This window comes from Aquila chrysaetos, chromosome 11 (assembly GCF_900496995.4).
Source record: "Aquila chrysaetos chrysaetos chromosome 11, bAquChr1.4, whole genome shotgun sequence".
In the NCBI taxonomy this organism is placed as follows: Eukaryota; Metazoa; Chordata; class Aves; order Accipitriformes; family Accipitridae; genus Aquila; species Aquila chrysaetos.
The window spans coordinates 33,728,917-33,750,014 of record NC_044014.1 but is presented as its reverse complement, the minus strand read 5'-3'; the positions used below and the strand labels follow the sequence as shown (position 1 = coordinate 33,750,014).

Sequence of the window (21,098 nt, the reverse complement as noted above, 5' to 3'; positions counted from 1 at the left end):
CTCTCCGCCTTCTCTCTAGGTTAAATGCCATTTATTTCAGTTTTCCTCCCTGGACCAGTTTCTAGAGCTCTGATAGTTCCTGTCCTCTCTTTTTTTCTGCCCCCTCCCCACCCCCCCTTCAGTTGGCTGCCCTTTTTGACATGAGGTATCCAAAATTGACCCATATGCCAGCTGAGGCCTTGTCACTTCAGAGATGTCTTAGAAGTGAGCCTTGAGTTTGTGTCATTCTTCTCTCAGTCCTTCGAAGAGCAAGTATTAGTTTTAATATTTACCTGAACACTGTAAGGTGGATCTAGGTACTTTAAAAGATACTTGAAGTTCAGGAACCTTTGTAAATATTGCACGAAGGAGTAAATCTGGATGGCGGGTCTGAAAGGGGAGTTGTGCTGTACATGTAGCAACTGCACAGGCTGTAAACATCCGAGTTTGCTTCAGAATTTCAGCTCTAGGAATATTTCAGCTCTCACAACTCTGGGAATGTTTGTATTTCCACCTGCAGTTTGTGTGGGTACCTGAGCTGCCTCATTGGGTAGAGAGAGCAGCAGAGCTGTCCTGCTGAACACACAGCCGTGGGTAGAACCTGATACTCACCGAGTATTCCATCAGCTTCTGCAACAGACTTTGCAGTCTGGAGGGTGAAACTGCAGGTGGCTGAACTTGCGTGGGTTGACAGCTACCTTGTCATATGTCTGACAGCGCCCTACGTGCTGTGCACGCTTATCTGGGCTCGGGCTCTAACGAGACTGCCTCTAAAGGCAGTGGCTACGCTGATCCAAAAGTGAGTCGGCTCTTACCTGAGCCAGCAGGCTGGGGTAGCAGCGCTGTACGTACGCTGCTTGCATCGCTGTTTGCAGTGCAAGTTTGCGGCCTTCGGGCAACGATGCTGGCGGGGAGCCGGCGCCCATCCCCGTCCTGCAGCGGTTACACGCCTGTGGTACCCGAGCAGGTTCAAAGCCGCTGCGGTCTGCCTGCAGGAGCTGCGGTCCCGCTCACGCCTTCCGGGCTTCAGCGTGGGCATGCCACTAAAAGGAGCGGGGGATGGCGGCGGTGGCGGTGGGGGGGGGGCGTTTATCGTGCCTTGGAGCCCGGCCCTCACCGGGGGCCGTGGGGCTGGCGCTGGGGACGCGCAGGGGCACCGGCACGCTGCGCGGGGAACGAGGGCGGCTCCTGCCCCGGCTCCGCTGCGGCCGCCCGGTGTCCGCCTCCCCGCGGCGAGAGCGGGGCGGAGGGAGGCGGCGGGGCCGGGGTCTGCCCGCGGAGCAGCAGCAGGAGGGCAGGGGTCCGCGGCGGAGGTGAGGCCGAGACGGGAGCGGCCGCCCCGCGCCTGCCGGGAAGGGCGGGGGCGGGGGCCGGGCCGGCGGCCGGGGCAGCCCCCCCCGCGCCCCGGGGCTGCGGGCGGAGGCGGCGGCGGCGGCCCCCGGCGGCTCCTCCCCCCGCCCGAGTTACAACCGGTTCGTGCCGGCACCGGCCGCGGCCGCGGCCCCGCCCCGCCGCGCCGGGGATGCGGGGCTGCCCCGGCTCGCCGGGAGCGGCTCCTGCCCCCCCCCCCCAGGGCCGCCCGCTGCTGCCGGCGCGGGGCGCAGGTAACGGGGACGGCGCCGGCGCCGCCTCGGGGGGACCCGGGCTTCGGCCGCGCCGTGGGGAGCCGCGGGCCGTCCGCGTGGGGGGCCGCCGGGCTGCGGGTGAGGGGAGCGAGGGGGCCGGGCCGGCGGGAGCCGCGGGGGGCGGCCAGGCGGGTCCGGTCCCGTCCCGTCCCGTGTCCCGTCCCCGTCCCGTCCCCCCCCCCCCCGGGCCGCTGCTGCCGCCGACGCCACCCGGGTCGGCCCGGCCCGGCTCTCCGGCGGGAGGCCTCGCGGGGCTGTCCCGGCTCCGCGTGTCGGTGTGGGGGGGCGGCCGGGCCAGGCCGGTGGCCCTGAGGGGCCTCTGCAATGCCCGGGCTTCGGGGAAAGGAGCCGGCTCGGGACCTGCCGTCGCCCCTGGGTGCCCACCGGGGCGGCCGTGTCCCTCACGGTGCCCACCGACGTCCGCCCCCGGGCGCCCGCTGCGAGCACGCCGCGGCGTTGGCTGCGGCTACCTCCCGGTGTCCCTTGCGGGTCCCTGTTGGCATCTAGCGGGCACCCAGCGGCGTCGTGGCGGCGGGCGTAGGCTCACGGCAGCGGGCACCTATCGGCATCGGTGCGTGCCCGTCGCGGGTGCCCGTCGGCATCTCGGAGGCCGCGGCTGCCCAGGAGCCGGACAGCGCGACAGCGTGACGCAACCCTGTCTCGCCGCGTGCGTGGCATCGGGCTGGCGAGGGCAACCTTCGGTCGCCTCTCGGCGCGCGTTGTCGCGTGGTCGAGCGCTTCCCGTCGAAACGGGTCTGGAGGTGGAAGGCGTCAATGTGTAACGCAGTCCTCCGGAGCGGGGGTGTGGGCTGGCCCCCGAGGGCGTGGGGAGAGGCGAGGCGAGCCGGGCCAGGGGCTATAAGAGCCCATCCATCCCCAGGGAGGACCTGGCCAAGGGGCGCAGACCGGTCGAGAGAGCGGACGCCACGGGGAGCCCTCGCAGGTTGTGGTGCGTGAGGCGGCGCGTACCGCGCTCTCATTTCGCAGAGGAGTTCTCCTCCGGTAAATCAAGTTGGCTGGTGGTTTGTGGCAGTGCTGGCTTACATCCGTCTGCATGGATGCGTGCTAGTGTCTGACAGCCAGTTATACTTGCGGGGTGGTGGTGGTGGGGGTTTCCATCCCCTCTGGGGCAATGAGGCTCTGGAAACAGGTAGGACTGGTTCTGCTGAGCGGACAGATCTGTACAAAGCTGGCTGGTTTATGTGCTGCCTCGGTTGATGCTTCTTTATGTGAACTTATTTTGCGCAGTGGAAAAACGTTATTATGTCGTCACTAAGTTTTGTTCTGGTATTTTGTTTTGTTTCAAACTCCACTCTTCTTCCCTTGTCAGGCAGAAATGGAAGGAAATATTGACGTTGATGAGCGTCTTGCATAACTTACAAAAGGGAAAGTAGAGGAGCACAAGAAATAGGTAGACCTGAATGCTGAGAACTGAGAGGGAAATAATATACATTCAGCATGAAAGAACTTAAAGACAAATATTTAAACGTGGGGAGGTATTATAGTGAGAACATTAGTTAAAGTCTGATGTCACCAAAGTGCAGATGTGTCTTTTTCAGTGCATTTAATACAGTGCTTAAACTGTAATGTCAGTACACATGCACGTGTTTGGATACAATAAGTACATTAAAAACAACTGTAATGCATCACTGCCACTCTAACGCTCTAGGTGTTACTTGCAAGCTAAGGGTAGCAGAAACTTCAGATGAGAATTGCAAGAGCCTTGCCTGAAAAATAAATAGAAGTTTACGTGAAATTGGCTGGTACCGTCTTAATTTGTATCAGTGCCTTGCAAAACTGGAATAGCTGAGTGTTAATCACACAGCGATTCTGCTGACATCGGCTTTCTTGGCAGCCATGTGCTGCTCGCAGAAAGCAGCATACTTAACCAGACTCCGTTTGCACAAATAACAAACTGGAAACAGTCATATTGCTACTGTCTTTCTCAAGATTCCCTTTGCCACAAATTAATAGAAGTTTCTGTGCTGAGGGCTAACGTTTCGGTCATACTCGTGTTCTTTAGACCAATTCTTTTTTTTGTGCTTCTCTGTCATCTTTAAACCAAATCTTAAGGTTTACAGAAAAAGAGCTCAATATTGTGATAAAGCTGCTCAGATAAAAGAAAATCGTTGCAGCCAGACACCTCTCTCTTTCCACATTAAAACTGTTGTTGTTCAGTTCGTTCTCTAGGGTTTCTTTTTGTTGTTGTTGTTGGTAAAGGCTTTCATCAAGCAGCTCTCTTCCTCTGATTCTTATTCGCAGTGAGTACAACTCACTGAAAAGCTTTTTCTGACCAAACTTCAAGTTACTGTTGAATTCTTTATGCTTCATTTCTCCATTTCAGTATTTTTGATGTAACTAAGTTTCCTGGAGTCTGAAGCAACATCCTCGGGTTTTGTGAGCAGTAAGGTTTGTGAAATGGTTCCCACCTGAATCTTAAATCCATGGTTGTTCGTCTGTTTCCAGGCTCACGCAAGTCTTCCTGGTTGGTTCTAAGAGAAAACAAAACTATTGAGCGCTCTCTCCTGTTTGGGATTCTGCTTCTTTATTTTTGATGATCGTGTTTTTCTGTACAGTCTGTGTCCTCCTTCTGCACAGACAGAAAATAGTAATAGGCACTTTGGATCCTTTCCAAATCGATGCACAGATTCAATGCCTGTGCAGGCAGTATTGGGAGTAGCAAAGGTTTAGTTCCTACTGCTCTTGTCAGGGCTACTAAGCTTTTATACTACAACTTGTCATTTTCAGGGAAGCATTAAATAATGTACCAATAAAAGGGGTATTGGTATCCACGGTCCCAGCAGCAGCTTGGTTGACCGGGACATCTTTAATTACGTATTGTTGCAGAGGGCTCTGGGGAATGGGCTCCTTGCAGAGAGCTCTCAGCTCACGTGCTCTGTTCAGGAGGACTTTGTGCCTTCAGGGAAGTTAGAAAATGTGCCTTATTTTAGGTAATAGGCACACAGCGGTGTGATGTGAAGGAGCAACCTGCAAGAAAGGGAGGGAAAAGCCAGGTCATGCTGGCTCTTAAAAACAAACTCTGGGTCTTCATAGATCTGTTTTCACTTTGAGGATGATTTCTGGGGGGGCAAAATGACGGTGGTTTTCACTTTTTCCTTGACAATTGCAGGCTGTAAATGGCTTGAAGTGTTTTAGGAAATAGAGATGTTTTTGCTACCTAAAATTCTGTTATTTAGCTAAAAGATGCAAAAGAGATCTGTGGTGTAAAATAGGAGATGTCAGGATGTAGAAGGTTAGCTCTTTTGCTGCCATAAGTTGAGAGCAGTTGGTTAAAGTCAATAAAGCTGTGCAGACTTGCAGCAGATGAGGAACTGATCCAGAGGTTTTTTTTAGTCTTTCTATTGGAAAAGACTACGTGACCTAAGACTATGAAAACTTTTTCCCTCTCCCGCCCTGCCCTCCCTTCCTCCCCATCAAATGTTTAGAATAGCAGAACTGAACTCTGTGCCAAATTTTAGGGCATCAATATAGTGGAAATCAATATAACTGCTAAAATGTGTTTGTTTTCTAAAGATTACTTTTTAAACAAATATGAGTTGGGATTATTCACTATTTCCATTATTTTAGTGGTTTTCTGAAAACTTCCTTGCTTTGTCTCAGTGGAAGTGTCTTTTCTTGAAGCTGTTACTTATTTCCACCATTTTTACTCCAGTCAGGGATAAAACAAGCCAAGTGATACTTATTTAATGGAGGGAGAAATGCATATGTCAGCTCTTTTGGTGACTGCATACAAATAGTTTAAATATTTTGTGAAGAAATACAGGGATCCCCTTTCATATAAAGGTTATTGTTGTAGGAAAGTACCTATAAGTAGCTTTTTAATGCTTTGATACCTTACGGTATGGCATGATTTCTGTCTGTCCCAGCTGTCACCCTTGCATCTCATGTAATCAAGGGACACTTACCAGACATTTGAGGAAATAAATTAGAGCTTACATTTTTAACTGAAATATATAACTTTGTAACATTTGTAACTGGAAATATTGTATCTTGAAAGACTGTCAGTACGTTAAAACTGTAAATCACTCCTAAAGGACCTAGAACGTCAAAGTTTATTTTACATTAGTAGACAATGTTTTTGTTATTTTGGAGCTCAAGGCTGCTGTCAGCTGTTAATTAATTGAGGGGGGACCAGTATTTCTCCACTGAGATAACTTGATTACTTCTGAAGTTCCTTTGAAAAGATGTTAAAAAGAAGAAATTTAATGGGAAGACACCAGTTTTTCAGAGTTGTGCTCCCTGTTGCAGTGATACTTCAGCTGAAAACTTGCTTTGCTGCTCTTTTTCTGCAGGTAGAGTCGCCACGTGAAGTTACATTTCTAGGAAGCTGAAGGACTTTTTTGTCATCGTCTGTAAGTATCTACCCTCAAAGTAACATTTCAGTGCATCTGTAAACTAGAACTGGCCTTTTTCGTGTCTCTGTAGTAATTATTCCTGAAAATCTTATGCTGTAGCTTTTTTTGTAAATTTTCCATGCAAATTCTTAAAAATTGCCTAAGCAAAGAGTACAAGGAGCTTGAATAGAAGTTCTGTTATTGTCTACTTGTTTACACCATTGCTTTCATACAGCAGTAATTTTTTTTCCATCTCCTCTGGGTTGTAAGTCAAAAAGGCAGTGCGACGTGTTTATTCTTCTGCTTTGCCTCTTGGGGGTCTCCCAGAGCAGAACTGTTACTGCAGCAGTCTTAATGCATAAGCTGCAGTGTGAAGATGGTCCTTGAGAATATTTCATTAAGATAACAGGGTAAGAGCTTATCTGTTTCTATCTTGCAGGGTAAAGGAAATAAAATTGTTGAGAATCACACGTCTGGTTAGTGACAGAACCAGGAACAGAACATGGGTTTTGTTATCATGACTTCAGCAGATTGCTCCCTGTAGAGAGGGAGGGCAGGTTAGTTGTGTGCACAGGTACTTACAACATCATTGGAGTCATCCAAACTCCAAAGCAATTTAGCCTGGAAAACCTCCAAATTCTTTGCTAGATTTTAGAGGTATCGGTCCCTACATTCACAAACTAGTCTTGAGAAGGTGTGAGGACAGCAAGTTATTTAAAGCCATAGATGCATAGGTGATGGATCTTGCCATGCAAAGGAGTAAGGTGGTACTTACGGAGTCCAAGAAGTGATTGCCAGTTCGGGGAAGGGAGATCTGTGCAAACTGCGCAGAGGGCAGACACTGTAACAGGTTATAGGAGATTTTTGTGTGCCTGTTTAATACTGTCATGTCTTGGCATACAAGCCACACCTGTACACGGTTTTAGAACTCACTTCACTTACTAATACGTACAAAGTGATTTTTGGATGCATCACTCCGCTACATGTCACCTTGTTGACAGAGTACTGAACTGTTACTATTTCCAGAATGTCAGTCTTCCTCTTGGCCTGCCCCTCCCAGAGTACACTATCTGGTGGCAAACACCTTGCTATAAACTGCAAGGCACCATGCTGAGATTACAACTAAGTAGAGATTTGGTTTGGTTTTTTTTTTTTTTTTTTTTTTTTTTTTGACCTTGAACTAATATTTTTTATATTTGTGATTTTTTTTTAAGTCCTAAATTATTTATTGGGATTGTTTTATACTTGTAGCTTTTCTTGTCCTTCAAGCCTATATGCTTCACTCAGGATATTCAAGCAGGTGGCCATGTGGTTCTGTCATTGAACTGTGGCAGATACTAATGCCTGAGGTCTTCACAAAGACTGTTTAACACTCAGAAAATGAAACGTTCCCCCTTTCTGTAATACAGTGCTGATGTATGTATCACTTATTAATGCTTTGTGTACTGTTCCTGTGTTATGCAGAAGAGGTAGAAGTACCAAATGGTAACTAATTTTCATTGCCTGTAAGCTGTGTTGCATATATTTCTTGAAGGATGGTTGAAATAAGTCTCTTTTTGGACATGTACTTCTCTGTACAGCTCACTTGTGAGTGACCTAGGTTTGCTAATACATTTCTAATGCTCTGTTCTGTTTGGTTTTTGTTTACACAGGTTCCGCCTGTGCATCTGCACTCATCTGGCAAGATGGTATTTCGGAAACCACCAGATGGTGGCTGGGGCTGGGTGATTGTTGTCGTTTCCTTCTTTACTCAGTTCTTGTGTTACGGATCACCGCTGGCGGTGGGAGTCTTGTATTTAGAATGGCTGGATGCTTTTGGAGAAGGGAAAGGCAAGACTGCTTGGGTTGGATCACTAGCAAATGGAATCGGATTGCTTGCCAGTAAGTGTAGAAATGGTACCTATCTAAAATTGAAATATTTCTTTCTAATAGATGCTTTAATCTGTGTGTGCTTTCAGAATTGTTTTAAAGACAGCTGCGAATGATCGAATGAAGATGCTGCATTTTTGTTTTAGGTCAAGACGGGTAAGAAGATTACATTTATAGTTCCACTATACATAAACCAAAGCAATACAATGGTAAAACAGCAGTAAAAATATTACCCTTAGAAAATTCAAAAGTATTGTATTTGAATAAAATAGAAAAAACAAACTGTGGGAAACCGAATGATAATTTTATTGATGGGATTATTTTTTTTTTTAAATGAGGCTTTAAGACTAACATTTGCATTAGTATCTTTAAAATCAGAGTGAACAGTCTGAAATGCTTCAAGTGCTTTAAGAAAAAAAAAAAGTCAATTAATAAACCAGTTACTCATTTTTTCAGCTCGAGAAGTAAACCCACCAGTTAGGGTGGGTGAGGGCTCTTTTCTACTGTTTGTTTGAGAAAAAAATCCCTTTGAAGCCTGGAAAGTTATGGATAACAGTGGCATTAAATAAAACAACTTTACTGGAAGCTTTTCTTTAGTAAGACATTGTCACTTGGAGAGTAACAGCAGGGTTTTAGGGAAATAAAACACCACTTTGAAAGTCCACAGGTCCATTCTGTTGTTGTTGTTTTAATATCGAGCATGGGTATTGTACCTGGTAATATCACTAACTTCTGCTTTTCAAAGATTCACCATGGGAACTACTATTTTTTTGCTGAATCTGGAAAAACTTGCCTGTCAGCAGAGCAATTGCTATGGGAAAAGCAATTATGTAGCTTAATGGACAAAATGCAGCTCAGGATTCTGAGGAAATCTCTCCTTGAAAGAAAGCTGATGTTCAAATAGCAATACAGAGCTGAATAGAGACCACTGGTTTGTTTGATGCTGTAACTGGCCAAAACTGGTGTCACACTGGTGTTAGGGTTTTATATCTCTAGGCAGAACAAAAATGGGCAAAGGCAGGTGGATCACTGACCGCAAGAAGATTATATTCAGTCCCAGGGTAAGTGGGCAAAGGACTGTAGACTGTTCTTCCATCATACTTCTTTATTTTCCTGTTTTAAGGGCATTAACTCCTGTTATTATGGATCAAGAACTAAATAAACTTGGGTGAGAGAATGAAGTGGGGAGGAGAAGAAGGATAAACAAGATAGCTACTGAAGAAAAACTAGGCAGAAGGGGAGTGCAAGAGAAAGGATGAAGAAAAACCCTTTCCCTGGAGACCAGAAGTCTCTGGCTCACTCCTCTGACAAAAGCCTTAGCCCCCTTTCTTGTATGTCAACACCATGCTAGTTTCCAGATTTCTTAGTGCCCTCTGTCTTGCCACTGTGAGCAGTTGTTGGTAGTGTGCTTTGTAGCAAATAGAAACTTCTGTGACTGAATAATACAAATAAAGGCCGCTATTGTGATTGATTTTGGTATGAATGATTAAATTACTTGAAATTTTGACAGTTTAGGAGGAATGTTGTCTGTCAGTATACTTCTATTCTTTCAGTTTGGGATTTGGAAGCTTAATAACCATTCCTGTTTTTAATGCCTTAAAAGAAAAGTACAGTGAGGGCTTTTTAATTGTATTGATGTTATCAGAGTTGACTGAAAACAAAATATATGTTCCCTGCTTTACCTGAAATGGAAGATCCCACTGTCTTATCAAGCTGGGATCTGACCTTAATGATAACTCTACTTAAAGTAAACTTGTTGAAGGACACTTAAGTATTGTAAACTCTACCTAAAACTAGAAAACTAGAAAACTCTTGACAAGTTACAGTTTTTCATGCAGTTTTCGTAGCAGGCCTTTTTCAGACCCAGTCACCAGTGTGAAGAACATGTGTTTTCAATGCAAAACCATTGATACAACACATTGCAAAGTTAGGCCCTTGTCATGAATATAGGAAAAGAGAACTTGCTTCTGTTCTTATTTCTGCTATTGCAGGTTCCAGTATTATAGGCCAGGTGGAGCCATTGTGTGTTGAAGCCTATGTTAAGTAGATGATCAGGCTAATTGAATTTTTCTAGATTAGCATGTTTTCATGTGTGTGAAAAGATATTATCTGTAACTTAGTAACTTAACAATCTCCCCAAGCAAGCTGATTTCAGCAGCAATATTGCATGTGTTGAATGCTGGTAACAGGAAAGCTTTACCCCTTGCCTTTTACTGTTCCTACCTTGACTCTTCTAGTATTTGTTGTTCTTTCCTTTCTCCTTCTTTATTTCAGTTCCCAGTCTCTGATCTAGTTATCCAAAATCATATTTTCAAGTACTGGTACTCTTAAAGCAATCCATGTTGGATGCAGAAAATACTGTAATTCTCATTTGATTTAGAATGTGCTTGTTTAGTGCATTCTCCCTCTCTTATAAGTTTTCTCAGTAGTTAATTCCCTCCTTAAAAGTATGTAAGCTTATGATACAAGTTGCTTAGTTTTAGTGTTCAGCTGATCTTTAAGTGGTATGTTTTGAAGTGCCCCTGATTTAGTGTGGTATGTGTCTAGAGACTGCAGTCAAATTACTTCTAAATTTTCTTTTAAGCCTGTACCTTGATACAGTCGTCTTGCCATCGACACAAGAGACTTCCACTCTTTTAATTAAGGCTTTTCTGGAGAGCCATTAAGACTCTTCTGGAGAGCCATTAAGACTCTTCTGTGAGCCCTCTCCAACTTAACATCACCTTTCTGAAGCTGTAGATGCCAGACTGGAAAAAGAATGGCAGTTATGGTAGGTTTGCACCTACCTACAGGAAATAAGTTAGTGTCCATTTTCTTAAGGAAGACTTTTCTCATTGATAGCACTGGAAATCACGTTAGCTAGCTTCTGTAACAGTGGAAGGTAGGTCCAGGGACTTTGCTGTAATTTCACCAAAAAGAAGAAAATGTCCTCATATGTATGCCAGGTAGCACAGAAAAAGGTTCTGTGTGTCTTTTCCTCTTCCCTCTGTACATGTAGTCTTAATGATTTTTTGAACTAGCTGATGCTGGTGAGTCCTTTCGCATTTGCTGTATTGGTGTCCTTTCTACAATGTTTACTTCTATCTTGTGTGAGAGCTAAACTTAGACTCGAGACATAGAAACCCAGTACAGCACCTTGTTTATTGAGATGAATTTCGTAGCCGCCTGGTGTTCGATTTCTCTCCTCTTGCTTGCAGCACAGACAGCATTGCTAAGGCCAGTGTTCACCCCTGAGCTGGACCATTCAGCTCATCAGCTGGAAAACGGAATGGGACAGGGGCCCGGTTGATCTCTTCCTTGCAGGATGGCTTGAGTTACACCTTTCTGTGATGCGACCTTACAGTGTATTGGAAGAAATGTGCCTAAAACAGTGAAAGAAAAGCATCAGTGATATTGTACAGGGCAGTGGTGAGAGCTCTGTAATATTAGGTAGACGCAGCACATGGCTCCATGGATGATGTAGGGCTTGTTGCACAGGAAGAAGTTGAAAGAGCTTAGCATGTTTCCCCTACTAAAATAGGCCAGAAGAGGATATTTATTACATTGTTGAAGGTCGTGTGTTTCTCCTGCACCAAGTGTTCTTAATTTTACATCCATTTGGAGCCTGAAATTAAATTTGATCCATGTTACACTTGTTAAAAGCAAAACAGACAAAGACCTTGGAGCCTGTAATTGGCACCACAGCTGTTTGTAGTAAGAGTTGACTTCACAGTATTTGGCATAGCAGGAGACACCAGCAACATGTCTCCCATTCCCACTCCACTTTATTAATGGAGAAAGAACAAAGGGGACATTGTTCCTTGAAAGGCATGTCTTGATAAATTAATGAGGTGTTTCTGCTGGTCTGAGGCATTCAGTGTTAAATGTTTAAAGAGCTTAATTTTGTGCTTTCAAGCAATATTTTTACAACCCTAAAAAAACCTTTGATGCATCTACATATTTTTGGACAAAAACCTTGCACATAGATAACCCCCACTGTAAATTATGGCAGCTTTACATAGTTTGTGGGGAGGGGAGAGGGTGTCCCTAAGATTCATCCGAAGAGGAGCCCAGTTCATTTAATAACTTTATCAGAAAGGAGCAGTCTTTTCAACCAGTTGGGAGTGGGTTGCTGTCCAGCATAAAAAGGCTTTTTCTGATCTGTATTCTTATTCAAAGTACAAGCATTTGGAGAATATTATATTTATCATGACCAGGTTTTAGCAATGCATTTGATAGGCGAAAAATATTCTTGTGTTCTGTCCAGTGGATTTTACGTACAGTCCATGAGCATTGCTCCTACTCTACAGTTTCAACAGGTTCAGGCAGATACCAACAAGTAAGGTGAGACAGATTAATGCAGGCGATAAGAAAAAGAACTCAGTTGTCCAGTATTGTTTGTTTAGCAAAAGGTTTTATCTGTGTATGAGGTGAAGGAGGGAGGACCCTCGAAATGAGCGAGTGGAGGAAGGGTGTGTTAGTTTGCAGAATTTTTCGCTTCATGTGAGAAGATTGAGGAAGAGAGTGTTAGTTCTTGATGTCCATCAAACAAAACAACTTTGTACTTGTCAGGAGCTCAGAAGATTGTGGTAGTTGTAAAGTTCCTGTGTGAGCGGCAGATGGCTTGTTTTCACATCTCAGGATGGACTCACTCGCAGCTGGGTCTCACTGAGTGTGAAGTCTTTTATTCAATAAAATCTTAATGAAAATATCAATGTACAAACGATTCCTCCTAGGAGTTCTTCGTCTTTGGTCTCTCTGCCTGAAGATCTACTGTGAGAGCCCACCTTCTCTCTGCTGCTTCTTCCCATTTTGTCTAGGGATCTTGACTGCTCCCGGGCAGAGCCTGGTAATTGTATTACTGGCTGCTGAGCCTTGACAGGTCATGTGCAGAAGAGCGGTGGCTGCCCTTTGTGCTGGCTTCTAAGTCTTTCTTCCTAGAGTCAGGTGTCATTCCTATAAACTGGGCTCGTATCTTTTTTTTGAAAGAGTTTGGTCTAATTTTAGGATACATCATTTGGAAGGAAAAAAGCCCCAGGGATTTTATCTGTAAAAGAGGTACATATTTGTCAATGTCTTCAAATGTTATTCTAATACCAGTGCTAACCCCTGGAGTTGCTTGGCAAACTGAACAAAATGCTGGCTTAAAAGCCATTTTCCATGCTTAGTATTGAGGATTGCCACTGGGATTTTATTTTTATGTTGTTCACGTTACAGTGAGAAATACATTATCAGTGGAAGGATCTTTCTGAAAGAGAGTCAGCTAATGAAACCCCTTACGCTGCCTGAAGAGCTGTTTCCTATGCGGCTGTACATAGACTCCTACATTCTTTAGAATGTCCACTTTGAACAAAATCCACAGGGCAGGAGTTCACAGAGCAAGTCTCAGTTCCACTCTGGGAAAGTTGGATGTTTGTCTAGAATTAACTGCCTTGAACCCATTGTGCTTGAATTACTTGTAGAGAATAACATGTTTGTGTACAGTGAACTCCTGTGCAAATACCATGGTAATAACCAAAGGTACTGTGCCTGGTGGAAAAAAAAATGCCAGCTCTTTGGGAAACAGAGAAAGAGAAGGAATGCGAGGAGGCAGGGAAAAGAACAAAGATGCTGGCTGTCATGGGGGTTTTCTTTTGTGACTTTTATTTTCTAGCAGTATGATGAGGGGAGTGTGAAAGTAGGGCCTATTGTGAAGGGGAAGATGGAGCTGTTTTTCTTCTCATCCCGGAGTCCTATAATAACTATTTTAATACTTATACTGGCACTCCTTCTTATAAACAGGGCCATTGCTGAGCTGCCAGATCGCTTGCTGTGTGAGATGACATGTTAATACTGAGCTTATTGGAGCAGGTTCTTCAGTTTTGTGCAGGTTGTTTTCCATGTCAGAGCAAAAAGATCTCTTTGTACTTTCTGTTCTCCTTTGGGATTATTTTTTGTACGTGGGAGAAGCTGGAAAAGCATCTCCTTGGACCCTGTCAGAGGTGCTTTTGATGGTGTTCCAGAGGAGAGTGTCCTTGTCAGATTATGAAGACATGTTTTTTCAGCTCTGTGTCTCCCTTGTTCTGGCTTGGGGTCAGAGGGACCAGCTTCACCTCAGATCCTCTAGTAGCCATCAGTGCAGTCTGTACCAGTACCACCACCCCACGCTGGACAGAGACCTGAAAGTAGCTGTGTTGAAATATAGAGAGGAGGTGGAAGGGGAATACTGTTTGTTTTAGCAAGGTAGTGGGTCAGAAATAAAGAATAGAAAGAGTGCAAATTCCTCTGCTTAATTGAATTATGTTATCACTACCTAATGTTCTTTTTAGTGTAGAAGAATTTTTTATGTAATACAGATTCAATCCTTTGTTTATTTTTAAATCCTGTGGTTTTAGGAAACATACCAATCTTAATTTGCCAGTTCTAGTAATTAATTCTAAGAATCAGCAACAATCTAACGCTCTCAGCTTTTGTTCTCAGCAAGTTACTCTGCCCAAGTTATTCTGGCTGGCTTTCATTCCCACAGCATGCCGACTCTTGAGAGGCAGCAAGTGCTTGCATCTTCCTTTTTCATCATTTGCAAAATCCAAATAAACCCTACTTCCTCAGAAGATTTTTCTCGATTCTTCTTTGACTCTTTGCCTGGATAAGCCCCAATTCAGACTCGCTTCCCTTTATGTTTCTTAGGCAGATAGCTCTTACATAGGGCAAAAGTTCTGACCTGCCTTGCCTTTGAGGATCGTTTCACCTGCTAACAGATCTGTGCTCCTGCCTGCCAGAACTGCTTGTCCCATGGCTGGTAACCACACGAAAACCTTGCCTACATTCCCAGCTGCTGGCTCCTGTCTGCAAACCTAGGCAAGCACCATCCTCAGCTCTGACTGTTGTTCACCTCATATCACCTCTCTGGGCTCACCTCCCATCTGCTGGGAATCTCAGTTATGTGTGAGTCAGGGAGGACCAACCTTAACAAATGGCAGACTCCAAAGTTACTGCTTTTGCAGATTGTATTGGCCATGGAGTGTTTTGTATCACTGTGAATGAGATACAAAGGGGGGGGGGTGTTGGTTTTTAAATAATGTTATTCATATGTGTATCTAACTTCTAATCTCAGAGTTGCTGAGTTTAGGATCTTGAGGCCAGTATGTAAGTCTATGTATGAATGTTTGGAACTGCAGGGTTTCAGATGAGGGATTGTCTTTTGCAAGCCAAGTCCCTTGCTGGTTGCTTATTTATGCAGGGCACCAAGCTTGCATGCTACTTCAGACTAAAAGGTGTATTCCAGGTCACACAACTGAAAATAAGTGCTTGTTCTACAAATTCTGTGAAGGAGGAACTGGCTGAGTAGAGGCAGAGTACAAATGTTGCCTGCACTTTGTTCTTGTTTTGAAGAACTAACCAACCAAGAAATATTGGGGGGGGTGAAGAGAGGGAGAAACCTCTCCCGAACTTCATGAATGTTGCTCTGGACATTCTTATTAAATGCTTTTATTTTCCATAGTTTTACAGTAGAAACCAAGATAGGTGGTAAACAGTTATTTGGTAAAATACTGACTAGCAGGTATTTAATTCCCTAGAAATCAGGGAAGAGTAGTGTTTGTCTTTATCTGGTATATCAGCAGATATTTCCTCTATGTAAGCACCAGGTGGCATTCTTACCATGATTATGATCAGAAGTTACTATTTTCCATTTCAGTTTTATATATCTCATCTTACATTAAGGTGAATACAGATGACTGTCTTTCTGAAGCACAGTTTCTAGTCTCTGTCAAAAAAATACCATATATGTATCATCCTATGTTTAAAGAAGGTTTTGCTTGTTCTCTTCCTCTCAGCCCTGGTACCATTTTGTGGTCTAGATGTCAGTTTCTCCTTGAGCAAAAACCTTGCAAGCCTGATCTTGTATGTTTTTGTAACTGACTCTTTTAAAGAATCCTGTAAAAACTAGTACTCTGAATTGTTGTTTAATATAATTATGTATTTAAATAATTATTGTAAGAAACATTTCCATAGACTGGTATTTTTTAGAAATTCTTCCTAGTGCTGATATTTACTAGGAATGTTTTTTCTGCTTTTCCTCTAGGTCCTGTCTGCAGTATATGCGTATCATCTTTCGGAGCAAGACCAGTAGCAATCTTCAGTGGCTTTATGGTGGCCGGGGGCCTCATGATGAGCAGTTTTGCACCTAACATATACTTTCTATATATTTCATATGGGATTGTTGTTGGTAAGATACACCTTCCCTTCATACAGAGACTTAATTTTTATTATTTTGAGTCTTGACTTATGAATCTGAAATGGGAAACTGATTCACAGTGGCAGTGGTAGTCTGGGACTTGATTTATCAAGGAATACTTTACTGTGGGGCGGGGAGGGGTGTTGCACAGGCACGCCGTTACCATGTAGTGAAAGATAAAAGCAATGCATATGTTCATCCAGGTTTGAAAACGGTTTGTCCTCCATTGATGTGATTGTTAGAGATGGAGAAGCTGAGGTTTTACCTAAGGGGTGGAATCAAGCAGGTCTTCTGCAGGTGTGAAGTGCCCATCTTGAAGGAATAACATCTCTTCTGGAATTTTGTCATGTACTCATTCTAATTTGATAAATAAGGGATCATTAGGGAGCGATGGTGTTCTCCACATAACTGGACTGAACCTAAAATGCTGTGCTAGAGGCAGGAAAGTGCTGTTCCTCCTAGCAGGTGGTCACCTGCCCTTCTGTGCTGCAGAGGGCTGCTGTGGGTGGTTTATCAAATTAACTGTCAGGAATCCAGGCACCTCGCAGGGACCCAGCAGCATGCTGCCTTGGGCACAGTGCCGTGCGGATGCAGCTCTGCTTTTTTCTGGGGCCGGCCCCTGGACTGAAAGCCATGTAACCCTTCCACATAGCATGGAGCCTGAGCTGGTGAACTCCTCAAACCCAGCCTGATCCACACAGGCTCTGCAGCCAGGGATGGTCAGGGGAGAGGGAGGTGGGACAGCGCAGGCAGCCTAATGGCCCTGTCAGTGTGAGGCCAGTGTGGCTGGTGCTGAGCCAGAGTTAAAAGGTACCTCTGTGCCCAGGGTACACTACTGTATTATCTGGGAAATAAAAAGGGGCATTCGTTTCCCAGAGTATGTTGCACGCGTTATTTTTAATTCTTTTTCTTGAGGGCTTGGATGTGGTCTTTTGTATACTGCAACAGTTACCATCACTTGCCACTATTTTGACAAACGCAGAGGCCTTGCACTTGGTCTGATTTCAACAGGTATGGCTTTTAATTGTCATTCTTTCTAACTTTTAAAATCTGATACAGCTACCATTACCCTGGCAATAAAAACCAGGAGATTATATTTCTCTGTTACTTCCTGAAGTACCTTTTAAGTCAAAACAACAGTAGCAATGAACAGATAAAATCAGGCTTCATATAAAATAGTAACTACACTTGCAGGTGTATGGTATGGATTATCCATATAGATGAGAAAAGGATATTCACTAAAATGAAGGCAGACTCATGAGTAGCTTGGGCTGTATGCCATGGGTAATAAGAGGGGAAACTTTCCCTAGAACTCTCTTCTCCCTCTTCTTTCTTACACAAGATCAGAGGTGAGAAAGAGATTGGAGAAGCAGGATATAAATGCTGGATCACCATAACCTCACATTAGCTGTACCTTTAAAGGAGTAGTTGAAGTTTGGGCTTAGATTTTAATATTTTTTCCTTACCAATCTAAAAGTAGACTAAATTCTGAAATCTTCCAAAAGCTCATCTCAGCTTTTTGTCCATGTATATTAAAAGAATCCTAGAAAAAATGAACCTCTGGATAATACAAGGAAAATTCTTTGAAGGATGCTGAGCAGTCTTTCTCATCCTCTCTCTGGGTCTTTAGGTTGTGGGATGTTGTCTTTTACACCAAGAGGAACTGCTAAATTAATGGACCAAGTAGGAACTGTTAAAGGCGGCTGTTGTCCCTTGCCTTGCTTTCTGTGTTTTATGGAGTGTCTCCTCTGATCTGTTTTCTCAAGTAGCTGTTAGTGAGGAGAGGCCTGGTCAGTACAGTCAGTGTTGTGAGATATTAATGCGAGATCCAGACCAGTGGAATAAAGGGGAACTTCGGCCGAAATGTTCCTTGGAATAATTTTCAGTGGCTTTTGTTGGGCTTCCAGGTAGTTTACCTTAAGGCCCGATCTTATTGAGCCCTGGTTAGTTTTAGTACCTGGAAGACAAAACGAGACTGAATTTTATAATTTTTTTTCCTGTGTTTAGCACTAAAGTCTATAAATGGCTTTAATATAACCTAGAGACAGTCTTCAGCAAATCATTTTAATTTAAAGTTTGTCTTTAAATTGACTTGAAAAAACAATGCTCTGTATTTGTGAGTGGACATCCATTGATTACAATGGATCTATGCTCACTTCAACTGAGAGCTTTTTCTTTAAATTGGTGGGATTGCATAAAGTGCTTGTGTTCATAGTAATTGCTTACTCCTCCGTGTTTTCTTCTGAATATCCAAATTTCTCAAATGCATGTTTGGCCCTGCAGAGCTTCAGAAATGCCTTTGGAGTAAACTCACATCATGTGAGCCCCCCTCGTTAACCACCAAGCAGTCAAGGGCTGTTTCTAGGAGGGCTCTTGGTGAACCCCTGGTCTGTTCCTGCCTTAGAGGAGGAAGGTGGCAGCGAGGAGGAGAAAGGGGGAAACGTTGGTGTGTGAAATTCTAACTGTGCTAACTCAAAATGGTACCTGAAGGGATACATGTATGTAAGTGCATGGCAGAAGGATGGCTTAATAGTTCCTTGATGTTTTTCATCAGATATAGTATTGATCCTACTTGTTTCTAAAGTGTCTGCTAGTGTTAATCGTCGTAAACTGTTGAAAGGCTTTTTATTTTGTGGATACTCAATAAAGAAGCTGTAACTTCAAGAGGGATGATAACTTGTCAGTTCATTAGACTAGGCAGAGAGGAGCACAAATGACTTACCACTGCTGTGATGGTGTATTTGTAGCTGCTGAAATGTAGAAGTTTGTTAGTGTTGAAGAATGTTCTCGGTTCTTCAGTTTAAACTGATCTCATTTTTCTTTTATAGGCTCAAGTGTTGGACTCTTTATATACGCAGCATTGCAGAGAGAGCTTATTGATCTATACGGACTGGATGGTTGTCTGCTAATAGTTGGCGCACTGTCTCTAAATATATTAGCATGTGGTAGCCTAATGAGACCATTGGAGTCATCTTATTCCCCTCCACCAGAAAAAACATGTGTAGACAAAGTCCCGGATCAATATTTTGTTTACCATGAAAAAGAAAAGACTGTTGAAGAAAATATAAGCATCCTTGAAAAAGGCTATGTTGATGAAAAATGTGCAAACAATATGCCTGATTACAAACAGGATAGCATTTTAAATAAGAATGTATTAAGTTCAATAAATGTAAATGAGAAAGACACTTATAAAAAGAAAGTTGTAGAACAGACAAACTTCTGCAAGCAACTCGCCAAAAGGAAGTGGCAGCTCTATTTGAACTACTGGGAGGAAACCGTGGTTCTTTTTAAGAACAAAGTATTTGCAGCTCTCTTTGTTGCCATCTTGCTCTTTGATATTGGTGTGTTTCCTCCTTCTCTGCTCATGGAAGACGTAGCAAGAAGTGCAAACATTAATGAAGATGACTATCGTATGCCCCTTATTTCCATTATAGGCATTATGACTGCTGTTGGCAAACTTACTTTAGGAACACTGGCAGATTTTGAGTGGGTTAACACTTTATATCTATACGTAACTACCTTACTAATGACAGGAGTGGCCTTGTTTGCAATTCCATTTGCCAAAAGTTACCTTACATTAGCGATGCTTTCTGGGATTTTGGGTTTTCTGACTGGGAACTGGTCGATTTTTCCATATGTAACAACAAAGACTGTGGGAATTGAGAAACTGACTCATGCATATGGGATATTGATGTTCTTTGCTGGACTTGGAAATAGCCTCGGACCACCAATTGTAGGTAAGGTCAAGGTAGATACTATGAAATGAACATGAGCTTGTCAGGACCAGACAGAATTAATTAGCATGCAAGTAGTTCTAGTTGGTCCTAATAACAATGGAAAGATGAAATCAAAATCTTCAACACAAATTAAAGCCTGTTTTGCTTGAGCTGGCCAAGCTGATTGTGTTCTGGTTTTGGCTCTGATGGAAGGCACGTTTCATGTCCAAGTGGTCAAACTGCATTTTAGATTTGGCCCTTTTTTTTGGTGGGGTTTTTCTGGTGTGTTTTTTTTTTTTTTTTCCCCATGATGTTTTTCTAATTTACAGTGCTGTGTTACATTTAACTCCTCACTGATGCACTTTCTCTTATTTTCACCCTCAGGTTGGTTTTACGACTGGACACAGGAGTATGACACTGCATTCTATTTCAGTGGCTTTTGTGTCTTACTGGGTGGATTTCTTCTGCTGTTGGCAGCATTACCCTGCTGGAATGCCTGTACCAATCAGAGTTCAAAGCTGCCTCCAAATACTTACTCCTACAAAGTTGCATCTAGTGCTTAGGTGACAACTGGAAAACACTTTGTGCTTTTTTATATTATATAGCAAAGTATTTTAGTAATTTTCCACTTATTTATGAAGCCCCCAAATCCTCTTTCACTAGAAAAATTCCATTGTTGCTTGTTGTTCCTTTTTCTTCTTTTATTTCTTTTTTATTTTATTTTTAAGAACAGTCTTATTTTGTCTACTATGCACTGTGTTTTCAGCCTTTGTCTACTGTAATTTCCTTTTACCCTGTAAGGGGTATGTTCTGCTGTATTATCAGCTGTACTTTTTTTTTTTAAGGGGGGTGGTGTGGAGGGGTGGAAACTTTGAAGCAAAAATGAAGACCTGTTCTTTATAGGAGAAGACTGGCATTTCTGTCACCTTTTATAGGTCTCTGAGTTGCACAATCAGACTTTACAAAACAAAAATTTGCCTTATGAGAATGTAATACCGTGGCAAGGTGCTTATAACATCGTGCTTAGATTAACTTTTTGTCTTTTTAAAGTTTTTCCAATTTACAATGAAGTGCCAACTGGGGGAGGGAGAATAGGGGGAGCAAAACCAACCTTGTGTTGCATAACTGAAGTGAACTTTATGATGAAAGTAAAGATTCTTACTACCACTGCAACTAAGAACTATGTTTATAAATATGGCACATTTTGTGAAGTCTGTTTATAAAACTGTTGAACCAAAACCTTTTAAACCAAGGAATAAATATGATTGTTGAAACCATGAAAAGAAATGCTGATGTGGTTATGCAAGTTCATAATCTTTAGATGGAAATTGGAGATGTGCTCACAGAAGCCCACAGGTGA

General features: G+C 43.4%; 1 protein-coding gene across 8 annotated transcripts; it reads left to right on the top strand.

Moving 5' to 3' along the window:
- Positions 1 to 1,451: 1,451 nt before the first annotated feature.
- Positions 1,452 to 21,021, top strand: SLC16A9 (solute carrier family 16 member 9). Of its 8 annotated transcripts, none has more exons than XM_030029603.2 (7): positions 1,454 to 1,583; positions 5,918 to 5,977; positions 7,714 to 7,840; positions 15,870 to 16,013; positions 16,938 to 17,033; positions 18,851 to 19,759; positions 20,123 to 21,021. In XM_030029603.2, exons 4-7 carry the CDS (start codon positions 15,935 to 15,937, stop codon positions 20,299 to 20,301), a joined length of 1,263 nt encoding a protein of 420 aa, XP_029885463.1. In that variant the 5' UTR covers positions 1,454 to 1,583; positions 5,918 to 5,977; positions 7,714 to 7,840; positions 15,870 to 15,934; the 3' UTR covers positions 20,302 to 21,021. The 8 variants fall into 8 exon arrangements, with proteins under 8 accessions (XP_029885462.1, XP_029885463.1, XP_029885459.1 ...); XM_030029599.2 differs by having other exon boundaries at positions 7,612 to 7,840; XM_030029605.1 differs by lacking the exon at positions 1,454 to 1,583 and adding an exon at positions 2,456 to 2,557.
- The last annotated feature ends 77 nt before the right edge of the window (positions 21,022 to 21,098 follow it).